This window comes from Protomyctophum bolini, assembly GCF_963924005.1.
Source record: "Protomyctophum bolini genome assembly, chromosome: 12".
Classification (NCBI taxonomy): Eukaryota; Metazoa; Chordata; class Actinopteri; order Myctophiformes; family Myctophidae; genus Protomyctophum; species Protomyctophum bolini.
This window is the reverse complement of record NC_137873.1, coordinates 15,375,764-15,399,781: the sequence shown is the minus strand read 5'-3', so window position 1 is coordinate 15,399,781 and position 24,018 is coordinate 15,375,764. Positions and strand designations below refer to the sequence as shown.

At 41.1% G+C, this 24,018-nt stretch overlaps 1 protein-coding gene across 1 annotated transcript; it reads right to left on the bottom strand.

Moving 5' to 3' along the window:
• Positions 1–9,383: 9,383 nt before the first annotated feature.
• On the bottom strand, positions 9,384–22,987 carry marchf11 (membrane-associated ring finger (C3HC4) 11; the record flags this gene model as incomplete). Its single annotated transcript, XM_080778904.1, has 5 exons — positions 9,384–9,733; positions 10,021–10,213; positions 11,922–12,077; positions 20,963–21,244; positions 22,826–22,987. The coding sequence occupies 5 exons, from the start codon at positions 22,985–22,987 to the stop codon at positions 9,384–9,386; spliced, it is 1,143 nt and encodes a 380-aa protein (XP_080635030.1).
• Between the last annotated feature and the right edge of the window lie 1,031 nt (positions 22,988–24,018).

The following is a 24,018-nucleotide window of genomic DNA, read 5'->3' as shown; positions in this document are numbered from 1 at the left end:
GGTTATAGCCAATGTTTTTTGAAATTTTGAAAAAAAAAGTTAGCCTCGTTTCTCATCATTTTGGACCATGGGCTATAGCCCATATCGTACGGCATACTATAGCGCGCCGTTTTTCATCATTTTTGACGATTTGAAAAAAATGACAAAATGACAAAAACGATGGGTTATAGCCCATGTTTTTGAAATTTTGAAAAAAAAAATTAGCCTCGTTTCTCATCATTTTGGACCATGGGCTATAGCCCATATCGTACGGCATACTATAGCGCGCCGTTTTTCATCATTTTTGAGGATTTGAAAAAAATGACAAAATGACAAAAACGATGGGTTATAGCCCATGTTTTTTGAAATTTTGAAAAAAAAAGTTAGCCTCGTTTCTCATCATTTTGGACCATGGGCTATAGCCCATATCGTACGGCATACTATAGCGCGCCGTTTTTCATCATTTTTGACGATTTGAAAAAAATGACGAAATGACAAAAACGATGGGTTATAGCCCATGCTTTTGAAATTTTGAAAAAAAAAGTTAGCCTCGTTTCTCATCATTTTGGACCATGGGCTATAGCCCATATCGTACGGCATACTATAGCGCGCCGTTTTTCATCAATTTTGAGGATTTGAAAAAAATGACAAAAACGATGAGTTATAGCCCATGTTTTTTGAAATTTTGAAAAAAAAAGTTAGCCTCGTTTCTCATCATTTTGGACCATGGGCTATAGCCCATATCGTACGGCATACTATAGCGCGCCGTTTTTCATCATTTTTGACGATTTGAAAAAAATGACGAAATGACAAAAACGATGGGTTATAGCCCATGTTTTTTGAAATTTTGAAAAAAAAGTTAGCCTCGTTTCTCATCATTTTGGACCATGGGCTATAGCCCATATCGTACGGCATACTATAGCGCGCCGTTTTTCATCATTTTTGAGGATTTAAAAAAAATGACGAAATGACAAAAACGATGGGTTATAGCCCATGTTTTTTGAAATTTTGAAAAAAAAAGTTAGCCTCGTTTCTCATCATTTTGGACCATGGGCTATAGCCCATATCGTACGGCATACTATAGCGCGCCGTTTTTCATCATTTTTGAGGATTTGAAAAAAATGACGAAATGACAAAAACGATGGGTTATAGCCCATGTTTTTTGAAATGTTGAAAAAAAAAGTTAGCCTCGTTTCTCATCATTTTGGACCATGGGCTATAGCCCATATCGTACGGCATACTATAGCGCGCCGTTTTTCATCATTTTTGAGCATTTGAAAAAAATGACAAAATGACAAAAACGATGGGTTATAGCCAATGTTTTTTGAAATTTTGAAAAAAAAAGTTAGCCTCGTTTCTCATCATTTTGGACCATGGGCTATAGCCCATATCGTACGGCATACTATAGCGCGCCGTTTTTCATCATTTTTGACGATTTGAAAAAAATGACGAAATGACAAAAACGATGGGTTATAGCCCATGCTTTTGAAATTTTGAAAAAAAAAGTTAGCCTCGTTTCTCATCATTTTGGACCATGGGCTATAGCCCATATCGTACGGCATACTATAGCGCGCCGTTTTTCATCAATTTTGAGGATTTGAAAAAAATGACAAAAACGATGGGTTATAGCCCATGTTTTTTGAAATTTTGAAAAAAAAAGTTAGCCTCGTTTCTCATCATTTTGGACCATGGGCTATAGCCCATATCGTACGGCATACTATAGCGCGCCGTTTTTCATCATTTTTGACGATTTGAAAAAAATGACGAAATGACAAAAACGATGGGTTATAGCCCATGTTTTTTGAAATTTTGAAAAAAAAGTTAGCCTCGTTTCTCATCATTTTGGACCATGGGCTATAGCCCATATCGTACGGCATACTATAGCGCGCCGTTTTTCATCATTTTTGAGGATTTAAAAAAAATGACAAAATGACAAAAACGATGGGTTATAGCCCATGTTTTTTGAAATTTTGAAAAAAAAAGTTAGCCTCGTTTCTCATCATTTTGGACCATGGGCTATAGCCCATATCGTACGGCATACTATAGCGCGCCGTTTTTCATCATTTTTGAGGATTTGAAAAAAATGACGAAATGACAAAAACGATGGGTTATAGCCCATGTTTTTTGAAATGTTGAAAAAAAAAGTTAGCCTCGTTTCTCATCATTTTGGACCATGGGCTATAGCCCATATCGTACGGCATACTATAGCGCGCCGTTTTTCATCATTTTTGAGGATTTGAAAAAAATGACGAAATGACAAAAACGATGGGTTATAGCCCATGTTTTTTGAAATGTTGAAAAAAAAAGTTAGCCTCGTTTCTCATCATTTTGGACCATGGGCTATAGCCCATATCGTACGGCATACTATAGCGTGCCGTTTTTCATCATTTTTGAGGATTTGAAAAAAATGACGAAATGACAAAAACGATGGGTTATAGCCCATGTTTTTGAAATTTTGAAAAAAAAAGTTAGCCTCGTTTCTCATCATTTTGGACCATGGGCTATAGCCCATATCGTACGGCATACTATAGCGCGCCGTTTTTCATCATTTTTGAGCATTTGAAAAAAATGACAAAATGACAAAAACGATGGGTTATAGCCCATGTTTTTTGAAATTTTGAAAAAAAAAGTTAGCCTCGTTTCTCATCATTTTGGACCATGGGCTATAGCCCATATCGTACGGCATACTATAGCGCGCCGTTTTTCATCATTTTTGACGATTTGAAAAAAATGACGAAATGACAAAAACGATGGGTTATAGCCCATGTTTTTTGAAATTTTGAAAAAAAAGTTAGCCTCGTTTCTCATCATTTTGGACCATGGGCTATAGCCCATATCGTACGGCATACTATAGCGCGCCGTTTTTCATCATTTTTGAGGATTTAAAAAAAATGACAAAATGACAAAAACGATGGGTTATAGCCCATGTTTTTTGAAATTTTGAAAAAAAAAGTTAGCCTCGTTTCTCATCATTTTGGACCATGGGCTATAGCCCATATCGTACGGCATACTATAGCGCGCCGTTTTTCATCATTTTTGAGGATTTGAAAAAAATGACGAAATGACAAAAACGATGGGTTATAGCCCATGTTTTTTGAAATGTTGAAAAAAAAAGTTAGCCTCGTTTCTCATCATTTTGGACCATGGGCTATAGCCCATATCGTACGGCATACTATAGCGCGCCGTTTTTCATCATTTTTGAGGATTTGAAAAAAATGACGAAATGACAAAAACGATGGGTTATAGCCCATGTTTTTTGAAATGTTGAAAAAAAAAGTTAGCCTCGTTTCTCATCATTTTGGACCATGGGCTATAGCCCATATCGTACGGCATACTATAGCGTGCCGTTTTTCATCATTTTTGAGGATTTGAAAAAAATGACGAAATGACAAAAACGATGGGTTATAGCCCATGTTTTTGAAATTTTGAAAAAAAAAGTTAGCCTCGTTTCTCATCATTTTGGACCATGGGCTATAGCCCATATCGTACGGCATACTATAGCGCGCCGTTTTTCATCATTTTTGAGCATTTGAAAAAAATGACAAAATGACAAAAACGATGGGTTATAGCCCATGTTTTTTGAAATTTTGAAAAAAAAAGTTAGCCTCGTTTCTCATCATTTTGGACCATGGGCTATAGCCCATATCGTACGGCATACTATAGCGCGCCGTTTTTCATCATTTTTGACGATTTGAAAAAAATGACGAAATGACAAAAACGATGGGTTATAGCCCATGTTTTTTGAAATTTTGAAAAAAAAAGTTAGCCTCGTTTCTCATCATTTTGGACCATGGGCTGTAGCCCATATCGTACGGCATACTATAGCGCGCCGTTTTTCATCATTTTTGAGGATTTGAAAAAAAATGACAAAATGACAAAAACGATGGGTTATAGCCCATGTTTTTTGAAATTTTGAAAAAAAAAGTTAGCCTCGTTTCTCATCATTTTGGACCATGGGCTATAGCCCATATCGTACGGCATACTATAGCGCGCCGTTTTTCATCATTTTTGACGATTTGAAAAAAATGACGAAATGACAAAAACGATGGGTTATAGCCCATGCTTTTGAAATTTTGAAAAAAAAAGTTAGCCTCGTTTCTCATCATTTTGGACCATGGGCTATAGCCCATATCGTACGGCATACTATAGCGCGCCGTTTTTCATCATTTTTGAGGATTTGAAAAAAATGACAAAATGACAAAAACGATGGGTTATAGCCCATGTTTTTTGAAATGTTGAAAAAAAAAGTTAGCCTCGTTTCTCATCATTTTGGACCATGGGCTATAGCCCATATCGTACGGCATACTATAGCGCGCCGTTTTTCATCATTTTTGAGGATTTGAAAAAAATTACGAAATGACAAAAACGATGGGTTATAGCCCATGTTTTTGAAATTTTGAAAAAAAAAGTTAGCCTCGTTTCTCATCATTTTGGACCGTGGGCTATAGCCCATATCGTACGGCATACTATAGCGGGCCGTTTTTCATCATTTTTGAGCATTTGAAAAAAATGACAAAATGACAAAAACGATGGGTTATAGCCCATGTTTTTTGAAATTTTGAAAAAAAAAGTTAGCCTCGTTTCTCATCATTTTGGACCATGGGCTATAGCCCATATCGTACGGCATACTATAGCGCGCCGTTTTTTATCATTTTTGAGGATTTGAAAAAAATTACAAAATGACAAAAACGATGGGTTATAGCCCATGTTTTTTGAAATTTTGAAAAAAAAAGTTAGCCTCGTTTCTCATCATTTTGGACCATGGGCTATAGCCCATATCGTACGGCATACTATAGCGCGCCGTTTTTCATCATTTTTGACGATTCGAAAAAAATGACGAAATGACAAAAACGATGGGTTATAGCCCATGCTTTTGAAATTTTGAAAAAAAAAGTTAGCCTCGTTTCTCATCATTTTGGACCATGGGCTATAGCCCATATCGTACGGCATACTATAGCACGCCGCTTTTCATCATTTTTGAGGATTTGAAAAAAATGAAAAAATAAAGAAACGATGGGTTATAGCCCATGTTTTTTGAAATTTTGAAAAAAAGAGTTAGCCTCGTTTCTCATCATTTTGGACCATGGGCTATAGCCCATATCGTATTATAGATTAGTTTCAGGTGGGGTAATCTAAACACAGCATCTTAACACTGGTTGTCAAGCTATTTAGTATTTTTTGCAGTTTCCCTGCTTGAAAGGGATGGCACAGACCATATGGAGATTGTTACTGGGTTTCACTCATACAATGACAACACAGTTTCCTTCTTTTTACTCTTCTTTACTTTGTAGTTGAGTACAGTTGTACAGGTATTGTGTAAGTCAGTTAGTGGGTAAGTCAGGTAAGGTGAAAAACCTTAAAGGGAAAATAAAAAAGAACTAATGTAAGTATAATGCACATTCAATCAATACACATACTTTACATGTTCTAAACACCTAAATATCATTTTTACTTGAGTGTCTCTTAATCAACTCATTTCTAAATCAATTCATTTTTTGCTCAATTCGTTTCTAAACAGTTTTTAAACATAATAAACTCATGAAATGTAAATTAAATAAACTGAATTAATTAGCATCATTGAAACGTTTTTATCAATCAATAATCAATTCAAATGTATTTTAAATCAAATGATCATGTTCATTGTTCATGTCCAATTGGCCATCATGTTTCCTTTAACTTCAACTCAAGTCATCATAAACAACAACAAACAATAACAAGTGTCCATGAACTGGCATGCAACTGGCATGATCTGTCACAGATATACAGTTCTCTCACCGGCTGTCTCTCCAGCATTTATATGGCTGCACCGTTCTGCTCTGCTGTTTGTGTGTGTTGCTCCTGTTTGTATCCACACTGCTGTTTCTCATGGAGGTTTGTGTGTTTCCTGTGTTTGGCCAACGCCCTACTCTCAGGTGCAGTGAATGCACTGATGCTGATTAGTGAGGCAATTGGGGAGTGAGTGAGTGAGTGACAATCAGCAGAGTGTCAGTGGCAATGATTGTCAGTCCAGATTTAACCCTTTGCTCTCCATTTCTCCAAGTTGACTTCACACTGGTGAAATAGTGAATTTCATATTTAATGTGAACATACAACAGGACTAAGGTTAGCAGGTTACAGCGCTGTAGGGCTTCGAACCCTATATCCAGGCAGAATCTTGGATAGTACACTACCAGCGCTTTCTTTTGCTTTGCAACACCATGGTCCAAATTCACAACGGCGTTTACGATGATAACATGACGTGACGTGCTCAATGGCCCAGTGGATAAGTCAAATGATATCCGTAGTATACCTAGTAGAAGTGTGCCGGTTCGAACCTGACTCATATCTTTACGTTCAAGACCGATTTCAGAAGAAGAAAACAAACAAAAAAGCTTTGTAGTAGTATCCAGCAGTTAGCTCACTGTGATGAGAGTCTGTCATTGAGAGCCACAGGTCCAGGGTTCAAATCCTGGTCAAAACTGTGACACTTTGCTTTACACACTGATTTCCAGAAGGACAACTTTAAAGCAGCCCAGAAATTCACCATGTTTGTGTTCCTCAATGGCCCAGTGGATAAGTACATTATGGGCCCATGGTCCATGGTCAAAAATGATGAAAAACGAGGATAATTGTTTTTTACATCCTACTAGTCCTACATACTTACACCTAGAAACCCCATTCCAACCTATTTAGGTTCATCTCATGGTGGACATGTTTGCCTGAAAAGGAAATGGAGGGAAATGCAAGAGACATTTTTGGTATGTATTTATGCGAATACAAAGCTAGATTGAAATATACATTTTGCTACAAGGAGTGTACAAAAAAAACATGACAGTATCTTGACAGTTGAGTTGACAGATAATTTCTCAGTATGTGCGGTCACCTCCAACTATGAGTTACAAGAAAATCAAGACTTGAGATTGACACTGAGAAAGGCATATCATGATAATGACCTTTCTGAATATAAATATTCTTTATACATTACATCCATGTTATATTCAAAATAAATAGAAATAAAACCAAATGACAAGTCAAATTCAGACCACCTCTCTCCTTCATACTGTACTACCAGTCAAGGCACAAAAACATAATCAACCAAAACAGAGCAGAAGTCATCTCCAAACCCTAAACCCCTTAACCTAAACCCCCACAACCACTAAGCATACACCCCCAAAAAACTGCTTACCCTAAAACCCCAAACACACGAGTAATAAACCCCAATATCTCCAACACTAATCATTCACCAGTGGTTCTTCTCAATCTTTGCAGACTACAACTGCACAAAAAAATCATATTTGAAATGGGGAACCCAACGGTTCCAAACAAAATAATCATATTTGAACAAAATAATCATATTTGAACAAAATAATCATATTTGAACAAAATAATCACATTTGAACAAAATAATCACATTTGAACAAAATAATCATATTTGAACAAAATAATCATATTTTAACTGCCAGTCCCCCCGCCCCCATTGTGAAAATATCTTTCTTATATCATTTGACAATTTGGCCAATGTTCAACCCATTTTTATAGTAGGTATTTTTATTTTCTTTGCGGGGACCCCCAATAATCACTGCCCTACACCACAGAGACCCCACCTTCTACACCACAGCAGAGGTGTACACTGGCAGTAAATAACAGACTAAACTTTTTGTGGCACATTTGATTAACCACTAGCCTGGCTAATAAGCCAGACCTAGTCTAATGTATAATGTATATACTTTCGTTTTATTTTGGTTGTTTTTTTGTCTGTCTTTTTCTGCCCACTCTTTTATTTTTGTCCTCCTGAAATGTACAATCCGAAGTGATATTGCCCTGTTTGTCCCTGTTTAAATGTGGACTTGATGTCATATGAAAAAGGACTATACAGAGACATTGGAGTTGGAGCCACATGGAGGGGGGATGAGGGAGGGAAGAGGGGTGAAAAAAAAATATCTTGGGAATTGCTCGTGTGTCATATGTGAAAATGCTATATCTGTAATGTACTGCTCTTTCCAAATAAAACAAATATTATATATTAAAAAAAAACGGCCACTTCCCTTTGAATCATTTCGGATCATCTCAATAGGCTCTATGCACGGCGGCCATATTGGAAAGAAATTGAGCCTCTTCCTTAATTAGTGTTACCAATGATTAAGGCTCTGTTCCATTCCGGTGCACGTTGGCTCACTGGAAACTGGTCCAGATTCCCATGGTTCCTTGATGGGGTTCCAAATAGACCTAACTCTGAGAGTGTACAAATGGACGGGTCCATTTGGTTCCATTTGTACACTCTCAGAGTTGGGAGTTGTTGAAATATATATATCTTTTTAATTGAGAACCACTGTGCTACACTAAATGGAACAGAGCCTTATTAAGTTAGTATAATTTGTAAGCCCTGTGAACTAAGGAAGTGAGGAAGGAAGAGGCACAATTTATTTCCAAAATAGCTGCTGTGTTGTAGGAAGTAAACAGGGAGGTGGAAGTGCGCTCTCTGTCTTTTTGAGGGGTGCTAGCCCCTCCTGTGTCCAGCTTTTGGTGTATGCTGCATGTGCACATACGTCCTACACAAACATTAAATCCCAATGACAATGAATGGACAATTTTGAGTGTTTGTGTAAATACAAACATTGCGTAACACAAACATTGAAGACGAAGGTGAGGACGCAAATTCTGATTGGCCGGAATGAGATGAAGGATGATAAGATCGCCGCTCACTTCACACAGGTGTGATTTTCTTCTCTCCGTTTCGGTCACATTATCGCACATTGCATTGCACCTGTAGTAGAAGCAAAGCCTCGTTGACAGGGAGAAGTGTTCATGGTTTCCATCCGTTACGCTTGGCTTCTTCTGCAAGACTGTGCAGTGTTTGGGCAGCAACTATACCTTACCAAGTAATGTGTTAGTGAAATATTATCACTTTTCCCCAGTAACCAGCTGTAACCAGGCACAGGCACAGGCTTCTGCATCAAAACTGCCTGGTGACAACTAATCCCAGAGCAGCATTATGGTGTGGGCCAGGGGCCCCATTGGTAGGTTAACACAGTGGTTCTCAACCTTTTCAAGCCGTGATTGAACTGGGGACCGCCCATCATGAGGAGCACTTGGAATGTAGAAGTTGAGGCATTACATTTTTGGTTCCACAGATACATATTTAGTTTCTTTCTTATATAACTTGAAAACGTAGCCAATGTTTGACCAGTTCTTATAGTAGACCTACAGTTACTTTTCATGCGGTAATGGACTCTTTTTTTTCTTTCCGAGGTATTAAAACCCACTGGGGATCCCGACCCACGGGTTGAGAACCACTGGTTTAACGTTGAAACATGTGTCCTCTGGCTGTCCTACAGGGCCCTGTTTTGTGTGCCCACCCCTTCTGGATAGAGTGGGGAGGGTAGGGCTTGAAAGACAATTGGGAATCTTCCCAGCAACAGCGTCTGTCACACGGAGGTGACACGGATCACCACTTCCCCCGAATCGCTGTGCGGGACCAGGCCGTCCCCGGTGGGGACCAGGGAGGGACAGGGGAAACAGCAGAGCCACGATGTCCAGGGCACGTGGGGGCCGCCGTTGAGCTGCGTGGGTGGCCGCAAGGGCCCGCCATCGGGCCCCAGGGTGACCAGGGGCAGCCACAGCGTCCGGGGGGGCACGAGGGTCCGTTGTCGCTCGTCGGCGCCCATCTCCTCCATGTCGGCGGCCTTGTCGTAGCTCTGGACATCCCAGTGGAGGTTGACAGCCCGCCAGCGCATGAACACGTTGTGCACCGCTGCCCCCTCGTGGACGATCAGGCCTATTACAACCAGGAAAAGACAGGCTGGTCTGTTTATTTATTTATGGAGTAAACATCTTAATGTGAGGATGAGATATATATAATTATATATATTTATATTAGACGTATTTAGTTTCTACTCCCTCCTATTGAGACTGACTGAGTTATTGTTGTCCTAGTCTAGTCTTTCTTTGTCTTGTCCCATGTTTTTTCCCTTTTTCTCTTTCTTTTCTGGATGAGGGCATGCTAAGAATACCTAAACTATAAACCTATAAGGTATAATGAATAAAACAAGAGCGTTTACGGACCCACGCAGACCAGGTCCATGAAGCCGTACATGGCGTAGCAGATCTGGAAGAGGACGTCTCGCCGCTGCCACACGGCATGTGGAGAGAGAGCCGACCACAGCAGCCAGGAGATGCTGGACACCAGGAACACCGAGCCCAGCACCACCGCCACGATCTGGACCTTCTCCACCAGCGACATGTTGATGGCCTGCCACTGTTAGGAGCACACACACACACACACACACACACACACACACACACAATGTTCTTTCTCTGCCAGCGTCATGTTGATGGCCTGCCATGTTGGAACAACACACAGGGTAAGGGCTTTGAAAATGAACAAAAAAAAACACTCGTGTGAACTGAGGGGTGTCCAGTTGCCTACTCTGTTTATATCGGCCACATGGCGTCTTACGTCATCATTTAGTGCCCTAAACAAACATTAAAGTCCACAGACTTGGCTGGCAAACGATTTACGTGCTCTAAACAAACATAAACAATCCCATAGACTTGGCTGCCATATGACATGGCAGCTAGTGCCCATCAAATCAGTAATGAGCTCAATATATATATATATATATATATATATACATATAAATAATACATAATATATTATATGATATCGGTATAGGCCGATTTGACCCTGCATTTTATCGGATATCGGCCAAAATCTCAAAATTAATAATAATTAATAATTGGACTAGACAAAGTATAAAATAAGGCTTACGTGGTTAATGTATGTTTAGAATGAATCATCTAAGGGCGTGTTCGGAAATACCGCACTGGAGCACACTCGCCTATTAGTTTGCATTTCACAGTGTGCTCAGTGTGCTATTTCCAAATGTGCCCTTAAAAGTAACTAGTAACTTGGATTAGTAGTCCTTCCCCAGGATAGACCGCTGTGTAGACCTATGAATCTATGATATCCAATCTACTTATTGGTTCACTGGCACAAATGTCACGCAAAGTTTGACCAATCCACAAAGCCTATATGGGTTGGATTGGCCAATCAACAAAGCCGATGAACTTCTGTTTTCCCCAATGTAGCGAATTGATCGTCACTGTAAACACCCACAAAGGTTCTTGAAACCCCCCTTGCAGACAACTTTGTTGTTAGGAGTTAAAATAAATGTTGTTTATCTGACAATTCTTTTTAAGAAGCATCCATATTATGAGGAAAGCTTTTGCAGAAAATAGCAGAAAGGACATGGTGGTGGTGATGACGACATTGTGATGTCATAATGTAGAATTCAAAATAGTGTCACTCAAACTAACTGCCGTCTGAGAGATGTTGACAGAACGTCAACATGACTTTAACCGCTTAAAGTGCATGCAGTCCATACTCCTTCTGACGACCAAACCTTTCCTTGGAAAGGGAGATGATGTATATAAATTGATGTCATTCTGAACCTCAGACGGGCGGGGAAAATGGAGTGGGTCTCGGGTAAAATAAGTAATTAGGCTCTAAGTGATTATTGATATAGAGTAGACTATAGTCCATATTTATTAACAAACATTGAGATTCCACGCGCACGTGCCGATTGCAATCACATCCCAACAGATTCCCAAACTTGTTGTTTTGATGAGCACTGGTTCGCTTGTATAGGTCTGATTTTCTCGGCCACTCTCAGGGGAATATAATTTAGGCTTGATTGCCAGCTAGGTGAGCACTGCAGGGCGTGATCATGAAGGGGACTGCCTTTTTGCAGAGCTTTCGCCCAGGTTGGTGTGGTTTGGAGGTTATTATTCTGTGAGGTTAGGTTTCTGGGTCAAGGACTTCAGTTTTATGTACCTTAAAAAAAGTAATACAGAATATTTGCTTTCGCCATCTTTGTTGAAGAAGAGTCTAGGTAATTATTTCAAGGTTGGTCTAAAGGATAGAACGTGGAAGCAATAGCAGTACAGTTCAGTTATCTCCTCACCTGCCAGGGTGTTTTCATGTTAATGGGGAGAACATGGAAGCGATAGCAGCACAGCTCGCAGGTCCAACATCCTCGTTCACTGATCCACTTCAAAAGACACGTCTGATGGGTGTAGCGCACTGAGCCATCGCATCGACAAGGGTTCAACAGCTCCCCCTGCAGGAGAAATACAATAAGCAACAAAACATTGGTTCAAATACCACCAACCTTTAAATCTTGGGTTAATGATGTTTTACATCATCTGACATTGGAGAAGATTCGCTACTCCACAAGAGGGTACGCCGGTGCTTTAAAACTTTACACCATTTGGCAACCTTTTTTGACACACATTGAGAGGATGAACGCGGCTGACATCAACAATCCTTAACTTATTACACTGACCCTACTGTAATTGTTTTTTATTATTATTATTATTATTATTATTTTATTTTATTATATATAATTTTTAATTTTAATTATTATTATTATTTGTTTGCATACTTCTATTAGTCTTCTATTATGTCTATGTATATTTGTATGTGCCTTATATTTCATATGGTGCAAGATACCGGGGTTGTGGCTCTTTCAGAGCGGGAACTCTGGGGGGAGGGGAAAAAAAGGACAAAAAAAAGGTAAAGAAAATGTTGTATATTTTCATGTGTGAAAATTTATAAAAAAAACTTTGATCAATAATATATAGAGCTCTTCACAGGTCTAAAGAATAGACCCAAAGCCGAAATCGACCTGTGAAATTTGATCCAATATCGACCTGTTCCGAGATTTCATTCAAATGACGGCACTGAGTGGGCCCGTGACAATGTGGTCCGATTCCGAGACGTTTCTTTTCTTATGGTTATGGACCCGATTTGTTCTGAGATGCATGCATTGCACACACACACACACATATATATATATACATATACATATATATATACACACACGTGTATATATACGTGTATATATATGTGTATATATTATGGTTGGTTGGTGGTTCATTCATATTTTACCTTCATAGACATATGTCAAAATGACACAAATGAGTCAAAAGTAATGAAATGTAATTTATCCAAAAACAATACAAATAGTAGGCCTAAGTAAAGGTAAAAAAGTACTTAAAGGGGTATTTCACTTTAAAAGTACATTTCAAACCTCAGACTTTGAATTGTAACTTGTAATTGAGGATTTCTACAGTTCGGTATTGATACTTTTACCTAAGTGAAACAAAATCATATAATGGGCCACCCCAGTACTGGGATCGGCCACCAGGGGTCTCTCCCGGGTTCTCTACTGGGTCATAAATCAAACACGCCTCATCTTGACCCCATCCCAGCATGCCTTTGCTCAATCATCATAAATCATAAAATGATTGAGATGAGACTGAATGGCACACATGGCATTAATCACACACAGTGACATCCTCAGTGGATTCACCATGCATCAAGGATATTATAGTTATAGGACCACGTTCATGTAATAGGGCCCTTATAGAGTATAAAAGTCCAGAGCTTGGGTCCCGGGGAGACATCAAATTTCTCTTTTGGGTCTCGAGCTAAAAGGTTTGAGAACCACTGGTCTTTTAGGGCCTAACTAGTCGAGAGTACATTAACATGGAGTTACTTGCATCATGCTTATTAACAGTACAGGCATTACAAGTATTCAAAGGTTATTAACTGAAGACTAAACTAAACTAGCAAATCCCATTTGAGAATTAATCAAAACTAAAAGGAAATTGAAAACAAAAGTCAAGTCATACATCAGAGAAAAGTCTTCAGACCTCCAATGTGACCTACATGCACACACACACACACACACACACCAGGGGGGCATTATTACCCAGTACACATTTGTCAATAGCCATTTCTCCAAGCAGGAACACTTAAGGATATTAATTGCGAGATGCTGTATTGGAACGTATGTGATCAATCACATGCACGCACACGCACAGTTGCACGCACGCACACACACACACACACACACACACACACACACATACACACACACACACACACACACACACACACACACCACAGCAATCAATCACGCAGCCATGCCCATTTGTTATGAGCTGTATCTTATTTTTAGACAGGCATTCCTCTGGGCAGTCATTAGCGGTGGTGGAAAGTATCTAAGCACATTACTCAAGTACTCCTGTACAGTGTACTTGAGTAAAATTTTGAGGTGTACTTTCCATTATTCGATAGTTAATACGATACTTCTATCCCACTACATCTCAAGAGGCAGATATTGGACTTTTTACTACACTACAATTATTTAAAAGAAAAACATTGTTACTAATAAGATTTAGATTGTTATTACAAAACATACATCAACCAATGAAGCCCTATCTATTTTACATTACAACAATTTTTACACGTTTTAAAACCTACTCTTGTTTACTTTAAGTAGATATATTGTGGGGGAAAGCTTGCACAATGGGAGCTTGTCGATCTGCTATTTTCTGCATGAAAAACAAAAGTAGAAAGCTTTCCACGCAATATGAATGCTGGGGTTTAAGTGGATAAGTTAAAAATACAAAATAAACGTGAGTACCACAGGCCATTAGAGCTGTACGGACGTGTACTTTGGTGGGTGAGTGGCATATTAATAGTGTATTAAGGTCAGTTGGTGGGCAGGTCGTTTTGTCAGTGTCGTTCTAACCTTGTGGGTTGAGCGCTGCTGCAGCTTAAGATGAATTAGAGCCGGTCGATACGCTTCACAGTGATTGATAAAAGCCCACATCAAGGACAACTTTCATTCAATCCCTGAAAACCCCCAAAGCCATGTGCAAAAAAAACAATAATAAAAAAAAAGAATGCACCCATTAAGACCTGGAAAGCATCTTTGTCATTTTAGATTTGAGCTATATTCTGACAACCATACAACTTTATTACACGGCTTGGTTTAATGCTTGATTCTGATTGGTCAATCACTGAATTCAGTCGTTATTTCTTGATAATGACCTAATAATGGTCATTATCATTCATAACCATATTATGATATATTATTATATTATATATGATATATTATGAATTTATGATATATCATTATCATTGATAATGATAATGCTCTAACAGACCGATGCTAATCAGAGGCTCGGAGCAGGGTGATTATAAGCACCGACGCGAATGGGAGGTGGTTATGTCGGTGAATTATCTCCCGACAATGACCACCTAGGCAGACATCACACACACACACACACACACACACACACACACACACACACACACACACACACACACACACACACACACACACACACACACATTTGCACATTTGTGCAAATCTTTGAATATTATATATTCTTTCAAAGTTTATTTTGTTTTGTTTGTTAGTTGTTCCTCAAATGGGGGCTGTCCCTTTGTATTGGGGGTCTGCGGCCAAATACATTATTATGAGGGTCCTTGAAAAAACATTGAGAACCCCAGACATAGCAACATAGTTTTATCTGAAAATTGTCAGGATTTAGAAGACATTTGTAGAATGGGCCTCGGGTCATAATGGTTTAAATTGAGACCTTTCATTCTGGGGTGGAAGTGGCTCAGGAGGTAGAGCCATTCTGGGGTGGAAGTGGCTCAGGAGGTAGAGTCATTCTGGGGTGGAAGTGGCTCAGGAGGTAGAGTAATTCTGGGGTGGAAGTGGCTCAGGAGGTAGAGTCATTCTGGGGTGGAAGTGGCTCAGGAGGTAGAGTCATTCTGGGGTGGAAGTGGCTCAGGAGGTAGAGTCATTCTGGGGTGGAAGTGGCTCAGGAGGTAGAGTCATTCTGGGGTGGAAGTGGCTCAGGAGGTAGAGTCATTCTGGGGTGGAAGTGGCTCAGGAGGTAGAGTCATTCTGGGGTGGAAGTGGCTCAGGAGGTAGAGCCATTCTGGGGTGGAAGTGGCTCAGGAGGTAGAGCCATTCTGGGGTGGAAGTGGCTCAGGAGGTAGAGTCATTCTGGGGTGGAAGTGGCTCAGGAGGTAGAGTCATTCTGGGGTGGAAGTGGCTCAGGAGGTAGAGCCATTCTGGGGTGGAAGTGGCTCAGGAGGTAGAGTCATTCTGGGGTGGAAGTGGCTCAGGAGGTAGAGTCATTCTAGGGTGGAAGTGGCTCAGGAGGTAGAGTCATTCTGGGGTGGAAGTGGCTCAGGAGGTAGAGTCATTCTGGGGTGGAAGTGGCTCAGGAGGTAGAGTCATTCTGGGGTGGAAGTGGCTCAGGAGGTAAAGTCATTCTGGGGTGGAAGTGGCTCAGGAGGTAGAGTCATTCTAGGGTGGAAGTGGCTCAGGAGGTAGAGTCATTCTGGGGTGGAAGTGGCTCAGGAGGTAGAGTCATTCTGGGGTGGAAGTGGCTCAGGAGGTAGAGTCATTCTGGGGTGGAAGTGGCTCAGGAGGTAGAGTCATTCTGGGGTGGAAGTGGCTCAGGAGGTAGAGTCATTCTGGGGTGGAAGTGGCTCAGGAGGTAGAGTCATTCTGGGGTGGAAGTGGCTCAGGAGGTAGAGTCATTCTGGGGTGGAAGTGGCTCAGGAGGTAGAGTCATTCTGGGGTGGAAGTGGCTCAGGAGGTAGAGTCATTCTGGGGTGGAAGTGGCTCAGGAGGTAGAGCCATTCTGGGGTGGAAGTGGCTCAGGTTCCCAGTTTGATTCCCCTCCTGGCTTAGTATTGAAGTATCCTTGAGCAAGGCACTGAAATGGAATGTTGAGCTATTTTTGTGTTTTATTCTTTTGACCGACGTGTACAATTATGTTAATTTCTTGCCAATAAAAAACATGAATCAATCAAATTAGAGGGCCATGCTCAAGAACACCAGTGGCAGTGACAGTTGTTAATAGGTTAACATAGTGTCATCACTGCGCTGTCTACCTCCGCCCCCCCCATCGCTGCGTGGAAATCAAATCTTTGTGTCTGGCCCCGGAAGGCACGCTGCTATTACATTATCCCTGCTAATAGGTTCCAGCAGACAGGATGTCCACTTATCCATTCACTCCTCCACGAGTCGCTCTGCGCGCACGTGCGTCACTATCTATGAATGGACGCAGTGGGTTGGAAAGGAACTGAGTTACATAACTCAAGTACCAAACGTCAGTGGTGGTATGGGGTTGGATGTCCCAAATGACAATGGACTTTTAAGACTTTATAAATACCTCAAAGGACAAAAAGAAAAAGACCACATGGTTTTGTGAGAATAAGCTAAACTGTAAGCTGACTTGTAGATCTACTATTTTCCCAATATTCATGTCTGGAACCGAAAATGTTATTCCACAACTCCTACATTCCAAGTGCTTATCAGGGTGTGGGGGGGGGTCGCCCCCTGTTCAAACATGATGATTTCGGGGTGGTAATGGCCTAAAAATAGGCCTATAGGCCTACGTAACCAATTGAACCCCATGCAGCTACATCCATATTGTGGGGAAAGCTTTCATAGGGACATAGCAGATCGACAAGCTCACAATGCGTTGCAACACGAAAGCTTTGCCCACATTAACACTAGTATAGAGCCCTGAGGGACCCCGGTCAACCATACTGGAGTTTAAGTGGTTAAGTACAGTAGTATTTATGTTAATTTGTTACATTTTTATACTAGGCTAAAGGTCTTGTAGCACTTGTAGCATGAAGCCACCAAACGGGCTCCGCCAAACTATGGCCAACTCAACTGTCATTGCATCTCTGTGTGTATTTATAATTTTATTTTACTGATGGCACAGGTGGGTGGCTGTGGACCCCAAATGACTCTGGGGCCCCCAACGCAATTGCGTTGTCTGCGTCACGGTAGTGAATAAGTGGTGGAATAATCTGAAGGATACCAATGATATAGAGCGGCAGGAGGAGGAGAGGAGTGGCAAATCATCACAGGTACATGTATACGCTTCACATTTAGATGTGTATATAAATTCGCCTTAACAAAGTTAACACTTAACCGTAACACACCATTATATGTTAGAGGCATTCCTGTGCAAGTGCTGAAATGTTTACCATTGAGCTAATAGCCTGCCTACTTGCTCAGGGGATACATTTAATCTTGATCATCAGGTCAAAGTCTGTGTCAGATCCTGTGTATCTGGTTAGACATGACCTTGGACACACAACCACCCCAGTTGTAAAAGTAATATTGTATTAACATACTATACCATACAGATTATCTCCTAATCTAAGGAGCTCTCTATGGTTTTGATCAGATGGATATACTAAGCTCTTCATTTCTGACTTCTGACCTGCCTCTCGTTCAAAATATGAACGCGAGGGATCATCACATTTTTATCAAAACGAGAGCAAGTTAAGCAAGCAGAAATATGTCTCCGTTGTTTTTCTGGAACGGAAGGGGGGGGCTTTACAGAGTAAAGGCGGCCATATCTTATATAATAGCTTCTATTTTGAAAGAATCCCAGCGCTGATTGTGTTAATATATTAGAGCCCCTCACTTCACACGGGTGTGATTTTTGTCCTACACAAAATTAAATTCCCATTGACAATAAATGGACAAGTTTACATCATAGTGTCTGAGCAAATAGACATGTTACGTCATGATGATGTACAATGGTAAGAGCGCCCCTCACTTCACAGTCACCCGGGTGTGAGTTTTTACTTACAGTAAAAAGGTACAGTATTCAAGTAAATGTACTTTGCTACTGTCCACCACTGTGTCAGTATGAATGGTCTCTCAGTGAAGAAGTGCCTTGTCATGCTGTGGTGTCATATTTCAGTACTTATGATGAGTCCACATCCGTCCATCTATGGCAGCTGCAGGCAGCAGTGGAAGAAGTACTCTGATTTGTTTACTTAAGTAAAAGTATCAATGCCAAAATGTAGACATACTCTTTTACAACCAAAAGGCCTGTATTAAAAAGTCTACTTGAGTGCAAGTACGGAAGTAGTGGCATCAAAATGCTTACAGTAGACTACCAAAGTAAAATAGCATTGCTGTCGGTCAGAAACCTCTTATCTCCATATTTTAACAATTTTTTCCGTAAATCAATGCCCTACTTGATCATACAAAATTGTCACTACTTGTGTCACACAAAAACATCAAAAGCAGCAGATCTGCAAGCTCGGAACTCGGCACGAATAGACACATTTTGAGCTTGTCAGTCTGCTACTTTTGCTATTTTAGTTTTTGTTTGGGTGGGGGGGTTTGTGCCTTTATCGATAGGGAACAGTAGTCAGACTGTCTGTATTTTAGTTTTTGTTTGGGTGGGGGGGTTTGTGCCTTTATCGATAGGGAACACTAGTCAGACTGTCTGTATTTTAGTTTTTGTTTGGGTGGGGGGGTTTATGCCTTTATCGATAGGGAACAGTAGTCAGACTGTCTGTATTTTAGTTTTTGTTTGGGTGGGGGGGTTTATGCCTTTATCGATAGGGAACAGTAGTCAGACTGTCTGTATTTTAGTTTTTGTTTGGGTGGGGGGGTTTATGCCTTTATCGATAGGGAACAGTAGTCAGACTGTCTGTATTTTAGAATTTTAATCCTGAAAAGTAGCAGTTTTGGACAGAGACGATATGGTAGGCCTACATTAGAAAATATATGTATGTATTTGCCTTTGTCATTAACAGAAAGTACTGCAAGGTCCTTTTTTCCAATAGGGAAACATTTGCTAGCATAACAGGTGGTAGTCAGGTTTCATTTGGCTGCTGTCTTCCTGCTGGCTGCTGCCCAGCAGTGAGGTGATGACATTGTAACACAGGTGGTTTATAGTGGTGGAAGATTACTTCTGAATTCATGGGGTGAACCTCCACCGGCTCCAAATGTTAGATTAACTCAGATCCGTCTAAATGGGAAACCATTCTAACAGACTTGTTTGGCATCATAGCTGTTAGCTGGATACCTTGTATGTCCAAAACCGTTACTTTTAAGGGAAATGGAAAAAAGAATCCAGTGTAGTTAATGTTTAGTCATCTACTATTTACTAATATTTACTCTTAAGGCTTCTCTTTGGTTCAATATGAAACCCACAGACAGACTTTCTATTTCACTTTAAATCATTTATAAAGTAGCATATCTCCAAGCTCACAACGTGAAACAGTTTTAGAGATTTTCATGCGGGCCTTTGGTCCAGAAAAGGTTGAAACTTTTCTGGGCAGACAATGCCATGCACTGTCCATGGTTACTGAAGTCTACAGTATGGTCCATGGTACTGAATTGTAGTTCACACTGACACTGTCCATGGCACTGGAGTATACTGTGTCACTGTCCATGGCACTTACTTTTTTGTTAACACAACTCCTCTCCCTATGACGAAAACATATTTTCAGATGGGGGAGGTCTATATTGCTATTAATTGAGTGCCAAGTATAAGATATCTCATACTTTCCCTCTACACCTGTTGTATGCCAACTACGAGATATCTCATACATAAAGCTATATATGAAATATGAATTGTTTCCGCCGAAAAACCACTTTTAATACTGGCCTGGTTGCTAGGCAACGACTTGCATTCCCAGCATGAGGATGCATGGGAACGAAGGGGCCAGCTAGGCACTCCAATGTTGAAGCGCTGGGCCCTAGTGGTAAGAGGAAGGACTGCAGGCGGACCCGTGGATTCATGACGAGGAAACCCCGTGCAGCTGGGCTTTAACATTGAGCACTTGGTTGCATTTCCGCATTGGACCACCAAAATTTGGTGGTCCAATGCGGAAATGCGCCCCAAAAGGCGGAAATAGACGGTCCCTCCGGCGGCTTCAAAACGCCACTGAGCAACTTCCACTGACATGAATAGCGGAGGGGGCGGAGCTTCGCGCCAGTTCAGTCTCTATCTTTTTAATACTCTATGATGGGAACCTCATACGTTCCATTAAAAGTAGGATCTTCTTTGGCTGTTATCTCTGAAAATGTGGCGCTGTCCACGGTGATGATGATCCATCCGAGGTTCGGATCTGATTTTTGATATTTTATTGCATTGCAACCAACATGTTAACGTTTCTGGAAAAGATAAACATTGTGAGCTAATGCTAACATAAGTCGTTCCTTACAATGACGGTCTCTGAGCCGGGAAACCGGAAATGAAACTACCCATATATGGCGAGAATGCCTTGGCAAGGCTTATCTACCCTTTGCTGCCAGACAAAGTTAAGAAGATCATAATTCTTTTTGTTTAGGCCTACCTGTTCAGCTCCTTGGAAACAGATTCTGCAGCTGGGCGTCGGGATGCAACCGTCACTGCTGCAGTTCGAATGCATGGCCTGCTGCTGCGCCTTCACACCGACACCACTGGGGGCCGCCATTGCCCCCTCTTCACTGCAGCAGTTTGAATGCATGGCTCGCTGCTGCGTCTTCCCGCTTTCACCACCAGGCAGCGCTGTCGCTCCCTCTTCATTAGAGCAGTCCTCCCTGCCGCCATGGCGCTCGTTAAATGGGAATCCATCACCTCCTCTGCTCTCCTCCTCCTAGAAGCAAGGATCAATGTGTCACTATCTTATATAGACTACAGTAAAGCACAAGCAGCAAAATGTTGATGGCACTTGTTAAAGTCTCTATGCACAGCACAGCAGCCATATTGGAAAGAAATGTTTCTCTCTCTTTTTTCCTTTTTTATTATTAGCCCCATAACTCAGAGAGTGTACAAATGACTCAGTTGCACACCCATATGCCTCAAGGAACCGTGAGGGTCCCTGGACCCTATACACTGGTGTAGCAGTGTTTCCAACACGCACAATATCAGCACCCTGACTCTGTTTGACCAGGATGGGTCACGCCAAGCGGCTTCAAGTCCCATCCACTCCCGTTATAAGGGGAAAACCAGAAACAACGGTCACCACTCACCACGCTACAAGTTGAAGCAGCTCACTAGAGTGAAAATGCAGCAACCAGCATAGAGTCACATGGCAACCAGCTGCTAAAGCCCCGGAAGTGACACCTGCAGGGCTGGCATTTTCTTGAAGCTGCTTGACGCGAATGTGTGGTTGCACCCATAGGGTGTAAAGGCATCAAGAAAACGCCTAGCTGATGGAAATGACTATAGTGTGCTACTATAAAGTATATAAAGTTATACTTTATATATCAATGTGGCTGCTGTGTGCATAGAGGCGATTGTGCCAACTAATTTTGTTTTAATTGTTTTGTAAAGATTTCTGTGGAATTGCCTCTGTAATTACAGTTAAAAGACAACATTTTGGATCATACGCTGTGGCTCTGCCTCCGGACATAAGTGCACCTGGCTGCAAGCAGTTCACTGCTGCTCACTCAACTGTGAGGTGAAATGGGGAGTCATGACACAAAGAAATGAGTGGACACAATCGCCTAACATGCTGATAAATATGGGTACTCTCTCCTCATCGGCTGAAAATGTGCAACCCACCACAAAATGCATGTTCTGTTTATAAGAGACATGACCCCTGTTACTGAACAAAGACACAAATATAAATGATTACTATAATATAGTGCTTATAACGTTTTAAAAGAAAATAAAAGAGTTTTGTTTTCACCAAAAATATCACTTACCAGCAACTTTCACTGAGTAGCCTAACATTTGACCAGGAGTATACTTTGACAAGTACAGTACTTGAGTAATGCTACATGTCTGCTGATTATTTTCAGTTACAGTGCTAAAATACTTTACTTAAGTAAAGGTATCAATACTGCAATGTAGAAATACAGATTTCAAAATATAAATACAAAAGTATTGGCTATACTTAAAGTAGCTTACTCATTTTGCAGAATGTTCCATCTCACAAGTTTTCAAATAAAATGCATATAGGCTAGGCCTATGTTTTCCAGAGTAGAGGAGCAAAAGTAGGCTACAATATAATAAGTTAGAAGTAAAAGTATTGCAAATGAGTTACTCCAGTTAGTTAATCCAGTTAATATTTTTTTTAAATGCACTTATAGTTACTTTGCACCACTGATTATTGTATCAATATAAATACGGTAGGCCTAATTGTGATTATCTCAACTAAATTAAATGTACCTAATAATTGAGACCGTTCTATAGGCCTCTAATATATAGAACAGAAATGTAAAGGCTATACCTGGTCCTTCTCGGCAGGGGGTCTTTCCTCTTCATCCTCCTCACAGGTGCAGGGGGGGTGGTGGCTAGCGCCCCCCAACGGCGGCTCTCCCCCCGGTGCGTCCCCCTCCACCAAAGCCGCACCTCCCTCTCCCTCCCCCTCCGCGCCTCCCTCTTCGCTCATTAATAAAACCAAAAGTGTGAATTAAGAAAAACGGCATAGGTGGGTGCAGCCCCCACCCCGCCGGCCGCACCCCCACCCCGATGGCTTCACATCACGCAGTAAAATAACGACAAAACGGAAGGTTTATATGCATGTGAATTGCACCCTGTAGGTTCCATGCGTGGGCTTCCACCTTCTAAATACCGACACCCATCCGCTCGCAGACGCCTCGTCATAATAATCGACTGGAAAAGGTGGGAATCAAAACGCATTTAGCCGCCGGAGCCCGTTCTGAGGCGTTCTGTGCGGTGCCAGGCTGTCTGTGGATGGTGTGCGTGTGTCAGTGTGCGAGAGAGAGAGAGAGAGAGAGAGAGAGAGAGAGAGAGAGAGAGAGAGAGAGAGAGAGAGTGAGTGAGAGAGAGAGAGCGAGAGAGGTGACGTTATGGTCCAAACAGGAGTCCGGCCGTACCTCGTCGTCACATCCCGTCATCATATAGGTTTGTTTGACAGAGAGAGAGAGAGAGAGAGAGGTGGGGGGGGGGGGGGAGGGTGCTAGTCGAGAGGTGGCTGGACGAGACGACGGCGTGTGTGTCGTGCGCGTGCTTGCGACGTACGTGCGCGACTATATAGGGTAATCCTTTTGCCTTAACCATATCAATCAGTTCATAGTCGGCAATTTATTATTACAATTATTGTAAACGAATAAATATCTTTAGAAAGAGAAAGCTGATAGAGTGTCAGGTTTGTCAGTCAACAGGTTTTCACAACAATAAGGCTAAAGTGGTTGAAATGCACAGGGTAATCTTTTGCCTTTAAGGGATATTTGACTTTCAAACATATGTTTGGGGGCATTCTAACATCTACTCTGGCTTTAGTGAATCGTGTTTAAGTTGCTTGTTTCACTTTCAGTAGATATTTGATATTATATGCCTAATTTTAACAATGCAAAATACAAGGTGCTTAAAGGACCACTTCACCACTTTTCAACGTATACCTTCATATCATTTGGTCCTCACTAATGTTCATGATAAAATGCCACAGTTTGTCTTATA